The 15,337-nt window shown below is 41.0% G+C and overlaps 1 protein-coding gene and 1 long non-coding RNA gene across 2 annotated transcripts; both read left to right on the top strand.

Annotated features, from left to right (window-relative positions):
• Window positions 1-7,413: 7,413 nt before the first annotated feature.
• LOC145974655 (uncharacterized) lies at window positions 7,414-9,343 on the top strand. The gene is made up of 3 exons (XR_014439757.1): window positions 7,414-7,905; window positions 8,155-8,262; window positions 8,469-9,343. It is a non-coding gene; the product is annotated as an uncharacterized LOC145974655 (long non-coding RNA).
• A 3,948-nt stretch (window positions 9,344-13,291) lies between these two features.
• On the top strand, window positions 13,292-13,777 carry LOC145974245 (uncharacterized). Its single transcript, XM_083104049.1, has one exon. The coding sequence runs from the start codon at window positions 13,292-13,294 to the stop codon at window positions 13,775-13,777; it is 486 nt and encodes a 161-aa protein (XP_082960175.1).
• Window positions 13,778-15,337: the final 1,560 nt, after the last annotated feature.

The following is a 15,337-nucleotide window of genomic DNA, read 5'->3' as shown; positions in this document are numbered from 1 at the left end:
CGTCTCTGCCCAAACAGGCGCTGCGTATGTCATGACTGAAGTCATGACAGTCGCATAGAGGCGCCGCTTTCTCTCGCAAGGGCCGCGTAAATTGGGCATTATTCTATTTAGGGCTCTTGAGACCTTACCCAATTTGGCTTCGATATAACCGAAATGTTCGCGGAATTTCCAAGAGCCATCGACAATCACGCCAAGATACTTCATGGCCTCTCCGACCAGTATCCTAGAAGTGCCGACGGTTATTGACGGCATGAGGTTTGGCTTTCTTTTGGAGAACAGAACTGCCTCCGTTTTATTCTCCGCTATTGTGAGGCCTAGTTCAGATATGTGGCGAACCACTCTAGCAATTTGCAAATTAGCATTCACTATTGCGCCGAAGAGTCTACGCGAAGATGCCATGACGAGGGTATCGTCAGCGTAGCAAATTACACGACAGCCCTCCTGCAGACGTAGACGCAAAACGGAATCGAAGGCGACGTTCCACAGGAGTGGTCCTAGGACCGACCCCTGTGGAACGCCCGCCCTCACCGATCTTTCCTCTGTTGTGCCATCGATGGTTTTGCACATCACATATCTGGCGGACAGATAATCGCCGACCAGCCGACGCAAATAATCAGGAATCCGTCTGGTTTCCATTGCCGACATAATAACCGACCATGGGATCGAGTTAAAAGCGTTAGTAATGTCGAGTCCAACGGCTATCGCGACTCCACCCTCTCTAACAACCTCCTGCGTGAAACTCTTAACTGCGATCAGTGCGTCTACTGTGGATTTGTTCCGTCGAAAGCCGAACTGATTCTCAGAAAGATCGAATTCTGGATTCGCATCCAACCATAGATTTATTCTATCTGCGATAATCCGCTCAAGGATCTTGCCTATTTCGTCTAACAGGCAAATAGGACGAGCCTTTATTTCAATTGTCGGATCTTGTGACAATCCTTTCGGGATTAGGACGAGTGTAGCTCGTTTCCAGGCGGTTGGAAAGATTCCTTCTCGCATGCAGACAGTAAACAACTTTGCAAGGTGCTGTAAGATTATGGGTGGAACTTTTTTCCAAACAGTCGCTTTTACACTATCAGGCCCAGGAGCGGTGTTTTTGGCTGGACGCTTAACAACGAATCTTATTATTTCGGCGAAACTAACCTCTAACTCTTCGTCTCATTCAAAAGGAGGAATTATGGGCGCGCGAATCGTACTCACGTTGTTCGGAAAGAGAGTCGTTAGCAATCTATCTAGGTTGTTCTTTTCCAATGTTTCAGACATTGTGGGGATGGACCTTCGTAATTTCCCCAATACTATTTTATAGGGGAGACCCCATGGGTCCTTATTAATCGTAGCTATAAGCTCTCCCCAGGATTTATTTTTAGCTCGTTTAATGGCTGTACGAAGGGCTCTCTTGCTTATTCTATACATCGATTCTGCCTCATTCACAGAAATCCTATTGCGTCTGCTACGCACGAGGTGTCTACGTGCTTTAACGACATTGGTTCTTAAATTAGCGATTTCCTGGGACCACCAAAATGTGAGCCTCCGACTATTCCTAACTGATACCGTTGGGGTTGAGACATTGCATGAATCTCTCACTATTTTGTGCATCCATTTAGAATATAATTCAGCGGATTGGAAGGTATCTTCAGACACTTGAGATGTGGCGATAAATTCTAAAGAGTTAACAAACAATTCGATATCCATTTTCTTGAAATTCCATCTTTTGTTGTGCGAGGAATCGAGATTCTTTTTATTAGAGATTTCAAAATTAATATACAAATGATCCGAGAGAGATTCAAGATCCTCACGAATCCTCCAGTTAAATATTCGATCAAGGATTCCGTGCGAAACAAAAGTTAAATCGACCACGGAACTGCCCTGGGGCCTGATGCATGTATATGCACCACCTTTATTCACAATGCACAGTCCATCAGATGCAGCCCATCGCTCCATCAGGGCACCCCTTCTGTTCGTGCTAGAAGAGCCCCAGAGCACCGAATGGGCATTAAAATCGCCTCCGATTATGGAAGGACCCGAAAAGGCGCGAAAACACCCGCTTATATTTTCCAATGTATTCTCAAAAATTCTAATAGGCACGTTCGGCGAAATATAACAAGACAACACATTAAATTTATCATATTTGACGGCGACGAAACCAACGCCGCTTCTGACTTGCCTACAAATATTTGTTATGGAACTATCCGGGTTCCAAAGTATCGCTGCTAATTTATCTGAGCTGGAAAACCAGCGGTTGGAAGTTACTACATTATTTGGGGGTTCTAATATTACAGCAAGACTTATCGCAGATTCAAGAACGTGTTGTTTAAGCAAGTCAAAAGCTGACCAACTATGATTCACGTTTATTTGAACGCACTTAAAACTCATTATATTTAAGATTGATCGCCGTGCGACTGCACGATTCCTCCACTCGTGCTCTTTACCGTTCCGCGAATCTTTTGGACTTCCCGAGGAAATCCTTGATTCTGCATGCATATCGTCGAACCGATTCTATGCCTATGTTCTTTATTAATTTCCGCACAGATCAAGCATTTAGGCGTTAAACTACATTTACTCGCTACGTGTCCCGCTGTGCCGCAACGCAGGCACGTACCATTTCGATCGATCTCGGATTTGCAATTTATTCGGGCATGGCCGAATTTCCAGCAGCGAAAACACTGTATCGGTCGTTTTTTCATGAGCTCTATACGAACCACCGTCCAACCGATGGTTATGCTACCTTTTTCCGCCATTTTAATTGCATATTCAAGGGGGCAATAAACCCACGCAATGCCCATTCCATCTTTCATTGTATTGATGGTACTCACCTTAATATCTCGAGGAGGACACCCACTGAGTTTTTCCAATTCGTAGGAAACTTCCTCTTTTGTAGTTGCTGGGTCGATCCCGCGTAGTCTAATTTCTCCCGTTGCCACAGGGTTTTTGACTAGGGCGTCGTCCTTGAGTACTTCTTCAAGTGTATTTCGCAGCGCGCCGGCGAGTCTCTTCCCCTCTGGACCGGGGAGCTCCATAATCAATGCTCCATTCATAGCTCTGCGCATACGCAGTTCTTGAATTCCTAGACTCGCTAAGGAGACATTTTGCTTTGCCTTACTCAATATCTGGGCATAAGTTGCCCCGTCGGACTTACCGGTAATTGTAACTACCGCAGATTTTATTGCCCTAGGTTTAAATTTAGACTTTTTAGTGTTATTAGACTTTATGACGTTAACTCTAGCTTTATTATGATAAGAGAATGCTGCGCTAGACCCTGAATCCGGGGTATCGTTGAACCGACTCATTTTTTGGGATATTTTAATATCCGGGACGCGATTCTTTTTGGCGCCTTTAGGCACTAACTTCCATTCTTTATCTTTATCACTAGAGTATAAATTCTCCTCAATAGGAGGAGCGGAATAAAGCAAGGGAGGTACCAACAACTTGTTTTCGATTATCTTAATATCCTTTCTAAGTGGAGTGTGAGGACTAGGAACTACGACTAAATCGTCATCTTGTGAACGCTTTTCCTTAATTTTAGTCTCGCGAGGCTTTACCATGTCGACGCGTGTCTCCTGTTCAGTGGTCTGCGCTACGGACCAATCCATGGATTCAGGGCCAGAAGGCCATTCTTCCTCCTTACGATGTATATAGTTAGTGTCTCTCGAGCATCCCGGGGTGGGACTCTTTCCTTGATTTTCTCGTCTCTGCTGACTCCTCTTCGGCTGTTGTTTATATTTATGTGTGCGATCCGCTTCTCAGGATGACGAAGTAGTATTGCTTCTTGCCTCTTGAGGCTTATGAGGCTTATTTGCACTTTGTGGGAAGGGACCCCACCCTTCTTTTAGTGCGTTAACCTCCTTTTCTAAATTTATAATACTTCTCCTAAGATCAGTAATTTCTTGATCCTGTCTGGAGATTTTTCTCCTTGCCTCGGAGAGTTCATCTTTTAACTTAAGATTTTGCGTTTTGAGATGCATTACATCCCCAGTTGTCTCAAGCTTCTCAACTAGGGCTTCGATTATGTTGGTGGCAGCTGTATTGCAGTCCTTTATCATGCCATCGACTTTTCCAGATAAATTGCCGCACATATATCGTTGTCTTTCAATTTCAGCCAAGTGGGCTAAGCCAGCTTCTCCAAGCTCGACACTACTTAACTTGAGCCATTCCTCTCGTGTATATTCTTTTTCTAATTTGGCTCTATCTTTGTTGACCGCTTCTGGTATTTTCTTTTTACCACGGGGAGTAGAAATTGGGTTTTTAAATGTTGTGTCCTTGTCTCTAATATTTTTCGTCTTACCTTTAGATGTAGTTTCTACTTCAGTAGTTTTATACGACAGTTTACTAATATTCTCCTCTTCAGAGGTGTCTTCTGTGTTTTTAGTAATAATCTTCGTTTTATTCTTTCTATGTCTAGGCTTAGCAATTGTTTTTGTTTCTTCAGATATATTAGCAGCATCTTCCTCTATATCCTCATGTGTCGATGAGTCATCATTATCGATTTCTTTGGATGAATCGCTATCAGTTAATGATACAAGAGACATGCTTACATCATCTTTATTAGTGTTTTTATTCATTTTATTTTTCCTAGAAGCTGTTAATTCACCGAATTTATTAGACTTAGACTTAGAGAGAATTTCCTCATTTTTCTTTTTCTTGGCACTACGAGTGAGTGGTGCTTCTTTCTCTCTACCGGTGGATATTACGGATGGACTTTCCTCCATACTATCCTCTTCGGAACTTATAACGATACGGTCAAGCGTCACATAGGGCTCCATCTGTTTAAGCTTAACTAAAGGGGATTCACTCACTATAACTCTAGTCTTGCGCGGCCTGTGAGTTGTTATCTCATTATCTTCATCTTTGGAATCCGGAGAGGTTGACGCCTTCCTCTTCCCGACCACCGGAAGTGGCAACGCCTCCCCGTACTCCTCAGGATGGGTATATGTTTTTTCAGGAGGTGGAGAAATCTTCCTTTCTTCGTGATCTTCCCGCGCTGTGTTGTCCTCCGTTTTTTCCATAGGATCCCGGTAGACCGTTTCCACAGATTCCTTCTCGACAGCTATTTGTTCCGCGGGAGCGCTGTCCAAATCCACTCCCGCAGTGCCCTCGCATGATTCCCGTCGAGTGACGGTCGACCCAGCGGCGTCGGGCGCACCGCTGTGCCGGTCCCTGGGGGATCCGAGGGCCCCCTGAGACAGTAAGCCTGTTTCAATTTCCTGTGACGTTTCCATTTTGTATATTATTTTTTGCGGCGAAATTCGAGCACCGCAAACTCTAGGGCGGTTTGTTATTTCTTGGATTTGGGTCCGCTCAACCCGAAAAGAGCTATCGGCTTCTGTGTGCTCTTCAAATGAGGACTTATTATATTCCATAGAGGATAAGAGCGTCATGGACGTGTCCTCTGTTGCTCAATCTCTTCAAGCACATTCTTCTTATCCTCTAGTTTGCTAATAATGTTATACAATGCTTCTTTAGAATGATCAATCTCCCGAATCACTCTAGTGTCGAGGATTATCTCTAATTCTAGGTCGCTATTTGTATCTTGCACACCGGTGCAATTTAGATTATTTAATTGAATACAAGTATCACTACTTGAAGGATTGACACCCTCAACAGGAGATGTCAGTCCTCTCATAATACTAATCTCCATGTTGAGATCTTTCTCGCGCACCTCGGAGAGCTTGATCCTGTGCAACAGATATTTACGAGCCAGGTCCATATTTTGGCCATAGTCGTAAAGAAGTTTAACGTACGCGATACATGTCCGTATGTTATTAATCAAAGCGATTTTATGCTCAATAATACTACTATGCTCTAAAGAATATAAGTTACGTATTGCACAGGAAACAAGGTCCTCAGGAGTAGCTCCCTCTGTCGCTAATTTACGCATATATTCTCGCACGTCAATTCTTTCCTCCATGTTACTCATTGGAGATTCCTATGCGCGTTTCAGATTTGGAGCTTCTAATTGTATGGCGCTTAGATAGATATTGCGCTTAGATGGATAATATACTATATATATGTATAAACTTTAACAATAGTCTATCAAGTCTGTAGTTATAATTACAGATATTACCTAATTTATATAACTATATTTTGGACAAGCGAGTTCTAATTTGGCCTGGGGATAGGTCTGCCCGTCAGATATCCTTTCCCCCTACCGCGCATCCAAACTGCACTTATATAGACAACGCGCAGCACAATACCAGATTCTGCACACGTGGTCAGAAAGGAGGAGTCAAACAGGTATTATTCCGCCCGACGCGCATCCTCCCCCGAGCACGTGCGACCACTGCGCAGTGAAACAATTTCACACTTCCGGTCTTCAATTTCTAATTGTACTCTGCTTAACGATCACTACAGTGCAATTTGAACTCGCAAATTACGCTTATTTACTCCGCAATACACACTTATGTTTTCTAAACAAAATATTCGAGATAAGATGTTTTAATAATAATACTCAATAACAATCAGTAACTATTACTCCATTCTTTGAGCATAATACGTTATTTGTACTCGTAATACTATTAAACTATTTATTCATATACTAACTATAAGCTATATTATAATAATGTGTAAAAAAGAACAAAAATATTCATAACTTTAAGAAAATATTATTAAATGAATAGCTGAATTTACTATTAAGCTAATTCTATCACCAATTACATTAATTATAGTTAAAGATGTTACATAGGTTATATTACTGTATTTTTGGACAAACGAGTTCTAATTTAGCCTGGGGGTAGATCTGCCCACCAGATATCCTTTCCCCCTACCGCGCATCCAAACTGCACTTATATAAACAACTGCGCAGCACAGTGCAAATTCTGTGCACGTGGTCAGAAAGGAGGAGTCCAACAGGTATTATTCCACCCAACGCGCATCCTCCCCCGAGCGCGTGCGACCACTGCGCAGTGAATCAATTTCGTACTTCCGGTCTTCAGTTTCTAATTATACTCCGCTCAACGATCACAACAGTGCAATTTGAACTCGCAAATTACGCTTATTTACTCCGCAATACACACTTATGTTTTCTAAACAAAATATTCAAAATAAGATGATTTTATAATAATACTCAATAACAATCATTGGCTATTACTCCATTCCTTTAGCATAATGCGTTATTTATACTCGTAATACAATTAAACTATTTATTCATATACTAGTTGTAAGCTATATTATGATAATGTATAAGAAAAAACAAAAATTATTCATAACTTTAAGATAATATCATAACATGAGTAACTAAATTTACAATATTAGGCTAATTCTATCACAAATTGCATTAATACATCATTTCACTATTACTAAGTGCTGTACGCCGAGTTTACGAACACCTTTCATATGTATGAGGCCTAAGCGTCGACTTTATAGAGTCGCGCATCTATACTGTAGATAACGTGAGACCACCTGTCAAAATACAGGCACACCGTGCTTTCGATCAATAATACAGTTATTACTGCACGCAGGCAATACTTAACATTAATCTAATAGTTATTGCATTTCTTTTCAGGTGCAAATATCGTGGTTATATCAGTAGACGACGAGGCAGATTACATGTACACCCGACTCGTGCGATATATCGATCGTTGTGCAGTATTGTGAATAACTAACTGTGTTCATAAACAGAGGCAATAATTAATAATAACATGATAACGTAAGGTGTTCTTATATCTAATTAACTATTCTAAGCGAATAATCGCTGCCTATATACAGTAGCCTAAATGTTTACTATATAGATGCATATATTATTATTCTTATGCAAGAATTAATTTCTTCTTCTTTTTACCTTTTTACCAGGCTATCTACTTAAATAAACAATGTTGTTTATTTCTATTTAAGGTACCCTTGCATTAAGAGTCATAACGCCCAGCTATACTTAAGCAGGTGTGCAACCAAATCATCAATTATCAAGAAGAGGTTATGCCTACTTAAATCTACAATTATATATTCATTACGGAATGAACATGGATGTGTCCGCAAAAATAGTTAGATTAATTCTCGCTTTCGTCTTCCGATTACATACACAGATATAAGAAGTTATTTAATAACCTATATAAAGAACTTCACGACCGCCTGTCATAAAACAGGCACCTCGTGATTTGGAAGCAATAATTCTATTATGTTAACAGATTAATTAACATTAAACTAATAGATACTGCATTTCAGATGCAAGGTCATGGGCATCTGTTAGCGACCAAAGCATAAATGATACATGCAGTTTATACGATGTGTCAATCTGCGTGCGATTATTTATAAGCAAGACTATAGTTAACGGTAATACTATAATTCACAATAATGCTATAGGAGAAATTCTTCTTGTATTAGTATAGCTATTCTAGAAAAATCATTACTTTTAATATACAGTAACCTAAACGCTTACTGTATCAATACATATATTATTATATCAGTACATATATTATTAAAGAATTGTTTGCAAAACAATCTATTATAGCCTATAAACTATTTGTTTATATTTACAGGTACCTATTATTATGTTAACAGAACTATAACACGCAGCCATGCATAATCAGGCATTCAACTGAATCATCTATCATCTATCGTCAAGAGGAGCTTATATACGACCTACTTACAATGACAGTTATGTGCTCATTACCGCATTTAACAAAGTTGCTTCCACGTTTCAGTTTATTTATACTCATTTATGTCATACTAGCTGTATGCATTCACCGTTTATAAAAATTTATGATAAATATTATATTTCTATCAAATTTATCTGTAAGAGTTAACCGTAGCGAAAATGAGTTATCATTACGGGATACAATCAACTCAAACAACAAAATACAATCAAGGTTTTAATACAGCATAATACTGCAGCAATGAATTAACACAACTAGGGTGGTAATTCATCAGCTACATGTATAAATTATCTAAAATTATATAGCTGCAAAGATATGACGCTACGTATCATTATATACATACAATACGGCTACAAATCGTTAATAATCTATTTCTTCTGAAAGACTTAACACCTACGTTTAATTACTATAAAATTATACGTATTAATAGACTTCTATTTTTTCTCTTATTAAGAATTAGCAAATTTTATATTTAATTAATTGATTGGTTTCCTCTTTGTTCAGATTGTTCAATAAAGCTGAACACTACAACCAAACAACTATTCAAATAATTAATATTCTATACTATATTAATATCTGTGCTAATTTGCTACCACGAAATGAAGTTAATTCGACCCAGGCTGAGTAGAAATTAATTCCTCAGGCTAGACCGCGTCTCATTCATACTTATATTTTAAGATAATAAAGTCTACCTTTTAATGTTACTTATATTGCTTATACATGTACTATATTATACTATTCTTAATAAAAGAATATAACAAGAACTTTTAGTTAGTTAATTTAATAAGTAAGAAATATATATTCATTTGTAGCAGTACTCATAAGAACTGTTTTAATTCTGTAATAAGACAGCTAGTTTACTTAACGTAATTTCTGTATTATACTATTCAATTATGATATTTTAGTGTAAAAATTAACAACTAATTCTAACTAATTTGTTTGAGGAGTAAGATTCATTTGACAGAACTTATAAGTAATTAACTCTATTTATATTCTATAATAAGACTGCAACTTAATTAATAGGAGCTATATTATAATATGTAGTTCCTACTGAACAACTTAAATATACCTTAAGTTAATTTATTCTACTATATTCCTCTCTTAATAAGCTAAACAAGCATGAGGGAGTTACGATAGTATCGAAGATACTTTATTTATTATCTCCATATGAGAGGTATGTATATTCTATAATAAGACTGCAACTTAATTAATAGGAGCTATATTATAATATTTAGTTCCTACTGAACAACTTAAATATACATTAAGTTAATTTATTCTACTATATTCCTCTCTTAATAAGCTAAACAAGCAGGAGAGAGTTACGATAGTATCGAAGATACTTTATTTATTATCTCCATATGAGAGGTATGTCCACTCGTTATTAATAAATAAGACTGTCTAATTGTTTTATATAAAATAGTATAGTCAGCATAAACGCCGCACGCGTGATCCAGACCTCACACCTAATGCTGCTTTTTAACACAGTGATATGCGACTCCAGCGTACACGTTCTCGAAACATACACCGTGCGGACTTTCCGGTAGACTTATCAGAACGTTTTATCACAATTCGAGGGGCCGCAAACGATTGCGCGTATAGTAGTCGGTAGCATCGTACTGTGCCTACGCATCTCCGCGTTGTCCCGCATTCATCGTAATCTGTCATCGCAATTCGTCACGCGTATCGTCAAAGGTTGTCGCACGAATCTCATTTTTTCGACACTCCCGATTGGATCGAACGTCTGTCTATTTATAGGTGCGCGAAATCACGAATCGCTCTAAGAGAAAAAATGCTTGTTCTGCCATCAAGTCCTTTCGATATTCGCGATTTGAGCGTCGAGAACAGCTACAATTTGTGTCAAAAGCAGTTCTGTTTCTGTGCGGTGATTACCACTACGTGTGGACAAGCTTCCGGAACACATAAAGGCGGATCCGGAGGTGCAGACGTATCGTCGCTGTTACATTACAATCAGCCGTGGCAGCAAACACACATCGACGGTCCGGCGCCGTTGATAAAGAATTGCAGCGAATGTCAACGAAAATATGTAGAGATCTATTAAATCACGCGATAAACACACTTGCGATCGAATTCCATATTCCCGGCTATTAGTTTTGCGGTCGAGGCACGCGATTGCCAGAAGCAGTGGGTCAGAAGCGATCGAGGTATCAACCCATTGGACGCGGCGTGTCATGAACACGATATAGCATACTCTCAGAGCAACGATCTCACCGAGAGACACGCGGCGGATAGGATACTTGCCGAGAAAGCGCGAAATCGCATCGGTACGAGAGATTCGACTTTCGGTGAGAGAGCCGCTACAGTTGTCTGGGCAGCGATGAAAACCAAAACGAAGCTCGGTATGGATCTGAAGATGACGAAGACGAAGAAAAAAAACGGCGAAGAAACGGATACTTCTGATAGCGAAATGCGGCGGTGTATTGCCAATTCTACTAATGTTAGGTGCGTTCGGATCCCTGATCGGTGGAGCGGCTGGTGTATTGAAGACGGTGAAGCCGCGCAACATCGGTTGCAAGAAATGCTACGTCACAATCGCCATGGAAGGTCGCGGATTATATCTTGCTCCTTACAAATACGGACGAGGAGCCTCAACGAGAAAAAAAAACGTCAAAGAGACGCTAAAAATGCCGCAGGGCGCAACTACCAACGTACAATTGCTACAACTGGCAAAATGTATGCGCATTCCATATTTTAGAGGTGTTTTCATGCGTAACTCGTTACCGATCGGTGATATATGTATATCAAAACGAGAGCGGCATCGTAAATTTGGATAGCGTCAAAGAACCAGGTACTCATTGGGTAGCGTACGCAAAGAGGGGGAATATCGCGTTATATATTTTAATAGTTTCGGCAATTTTCGACCACCGAATAAATTGGTGCGATATTTCGGACAAAACGTAACGAAGATACAGTACAATTACACACCTGTTCAAACTTACGATCAGAGCATCTGCGGACAATTGTGCTTGCAGTTTCTTCGAACGGTCGATGTATGCGAATTTAAAGACAGATATTGCGCTATTTAACTCAGTATTCGTTAAACAGTTTTGTCGACATGTCTATGACATTCACGTTGACTGGGAAGAATAGCGTTCTCGCGGCAAACTTTTTTCCTATCGTAATTTGAGCCACCATTTGATGAATACGAACTCGGTCTAAAGGATTTTGAAATTTATCACACGATACCGAATGTGAATTCCTCGAATAATAAATTTTACTTTGACAAAGATGACGTGGAAATTACGCTTCTCGAGGGATCGTATGAGTTGCGAGATATACATGAATCTTTGAAACATGCAATTTCACGGAAACGTGATAAGAAACACATTGACGACGGTGACTATGAAGATGGAGAATATCCGATAGTGCTCCGCGCTAATTACAACACGATGAGGAGCGAGATCAAATGCGCCTACAGAATAAACTTTAGCAAACCCAACAACATTGGATCGCTGCTAGGATTCTCGAATTGTATTTTCGAGCCGCGAAAATGGTACGAATCGAACATGCCGATTAACATTATCAACGTAAATATTATCCGCGTAGAGTGTAACGTGACCGCGGGCGCGTACAACGGCAAACTCGTTGAGCGGGATCCATTAGCGCACGGTGCGATAGCGCACCAACCAGATAGCACACGAAAAATTGAACACAATTCCCGATAGCCCACGTCCCTTTAGCACACATCCCGATAGCACACAAAGTAAATCGCGCACAATCCCGATAGCACCAATGAGAAAGTACACGCACAGACTGCACCCCCGCCCCCGCCCCTCGTCACCCACCCCGTTGTAAACCCATGTGGAACATTGTGTGCTATCGGGATGTGTGCTAAAGGGACGTGGGCTATCGGGAATTGTGTTCAATTTTTCGTGTGCTATTGGGTTAGTGCGCTATCGCACCGTGCGCTAACGGGACCCTCCCAAACTCATTCATACGATATATGAATTTTCACCGAGGGTACCACCGGGTAACATTACGCGTTGTCAACCAGAACGGATGATTGCTCGATTTTCGAAGAGAAGAGATCACCGTAAAATTGCACGTATGACGGCTACGGCGATAACGTACGTATGCGACGTATGAGATGCTTGTGTTGAACGGATCGAAAGACGTGAGAGATAACACAATTTTTACGAGGCCAGCAACAACAACATCGACGTTCGCTAATATCCAAACATCCAAGAAAAGGAAACTCAGCGCATCGAACGTTGCGTTTTTGCAACCTCTGGGATTCGCGGTGCGAACAGCTGAACGATGACCGACATCCTCAAAATCGATGATGAACTAATCTTTGACGATTGTATCGTCATGATCGAGACTCACACGTACAAACCGTTCGTCAATACAACGTTCGGACACAGTGACGAGATAGGAATACCTATACAACAGGACTTGTATACGCTGCCGTATGAGTTTTCTATACATCGAGGGAGAACTAACGAAAAACAGACCACTAGCTGAAGGAGATAATGTGATACTGGAAAATAATTGCGTCGCATTCATGTTCGATGAAATTCGATACGAACTCGATGGCGTTGAGATTGATCGCAATAGAAACGTAGGAATAACTACTATACTCAAACACTGTAACAGTATCATCCGATAGAAACGTGATTATGAGGAACGACGGCTGGGATGCGCCGACCTATGCGAATGGACACTTCAATTTTTGCGTACCGCTCTACATGTTATTGGGATTTTGCGAGGATTACAGACGCGTGGTGATTAACGCTCGTCACGAATTGATGTTAATACGATCGCGCAACAACAACAATTGTCTGTTTGGAGATTCGACGCTGGTGCCTGTGATCAACATATTCAAGATACAATGGCGAATGCCACACGTGCTGTTGAGCGAGATCAAAAAGCTGTCGATGCTGCGTGCTCTGGAAAGCGGACGATATCTTAGCATGGGTTTTCGCTCGTGGGATCTGTACGAGTTTCCGCTATTGCAGCGTACAACCAAGCATTCGTGGGACATCAAGACCGTGACTCAGCTGGAGAAATCACGATACGTTGTCTTCGCTCTGCAGACAGGCCTGAAGAATGTCATGCCTGAGGATACGAGTCGATTCGACGACTGCAAATTGATCAACATGAAACAACTCTATCTGAACTCCGAATGTTATCCGTACGACGATATGAATCTGGATTTCGATAAAAACAGATGATCCATTCTGTACGACATGTACATGCGCTTCTGTAAGAACTGTTACGGATACGAGTATCTTGAGCCGAGTCTCACCGTCTCGACGTTTTTACTTAACGGTCCGTTCGTGATTATCGATTGTTCTCGACAAAACGAATCGATCAAGAGCGTAACCGTGGATGTGATATTGGAATTCAAGTGTAAGGAGAACGAATACCACTGCCTACTGTCTCATCGGGATCGTCCCAATTGCGCACATTCCCGATCGGACACGATGATATTTCCCGATTGGACACAGAACCGATCGGACACAGTCCCGATCGAACACAGACTCGATCGGACAAAGACCCGATCGGACACAGACCCGATCGGACACAGTCCCGATCGGACACAGACCCGAACGGACACAGACCCGATCGGACACAGACCCGATCGGACACATGCTTTCGCCCTGTGCTTTTAATGCGAAACGAAGTCTATTATTGTATGGTTCCACATGGGTTTGCAACTTTACACGCGAAATGAGTTCAATTCACACCGCCCTGTGCTTTCAGTGCGAGGTCTGTTATTGTACGATTTCACATAGATTTGTGTCCGATCGGGATTGTGTCCGATCGGGATTGTGTCCGATCGGGATTGTGTCCGATCGGAACTGTGTCCGATCGGGTCTGTGTCCGATCGGGACTGTGTCCGATCGGGAAATATAGTCATGTCCGATCGGGAATGTGCGCAATCGGGACTCACTCGTCTCATCATACACGATCGCGTGATCCAGTACAATCCGTTGATCCGTTGATCCGACCAACGTTGTACGCAAAATCACCTAAGTGTTCGCGACAACATCGACACAAGAGAAGGGCAGAATATAAATCAGTGTTACGAGATGGTTTTAGAGTTTCGTCATTCCTCTCGACTGACGCATCGAAAAGAGAAAGAGAGAGAGAGAGATCTCGTCATGTCTGTACCGATGTTTGTAGATCTGCAAGGATTTACCATCGACAAACTATTTTTCGTGAAGGAAGCGGCAGTCCTGAGAAAGTGATATGTCCTCTCACATTACTTTTTCGCAAGTTCTGTACCGTGGAGCGTGCTTACAAAATTTGATCGATGTCATCTCATGGGTGATTAGAAATCATCATGAATTGCAATGGGAAGAACGAACATTCCGACGACGGAAACGTTCTTTATGGCTTGGCTCAGCGTGTAATTACAACAGCTGTTGTTGGTACGATATATGAAGAAGAAGAAGAAGAAGAATCATCTGTCGTATACGTTAAAGGACTTAAAAAGCGAAAATGGCTGACCGATATACTAGATGATGTGGGAAACGGCTATATTATTGAAACCTTGGATGCAGACTATGAAGATATTGGTGCTCTAAATAAATTAGATAATACCAATAGTATGCGATGTGGAAAACATGTTAAGAATTGCACATTACAAAATGTATTTAAAATATTTAACGGTGGTCGCAACGCTATAAAGGATTGAAAGAAAAATAAAATATGTAATATAAACTTAAATTTAAACGGGCCATCAGAGCCAAACGCGGATGGTAGTGCGTAAGTTCAACGAGAATTAA

Source organism: Camponotus vicinus, unplaced genomic scaffold (assembly GCF_025532165.1).
Source record: "Camponotus vicinus isolate PSW18456_S1 unplaced genomic scaffold, iyCamVici1.0 SCAF_7, whole genome shotgun sequence".
Lineage (NCBI taxonomy): Eukaryota > Metazoa > Arthropoda > Insecta > Hymenoptera > Formicidae > Camponotus > Camponotus vicinus.
The sequence above is the reverse complement of the archived record's forward strand: the minus strand, read 5'-3'. Positions and strand labels throughout refer to the sequence as shown.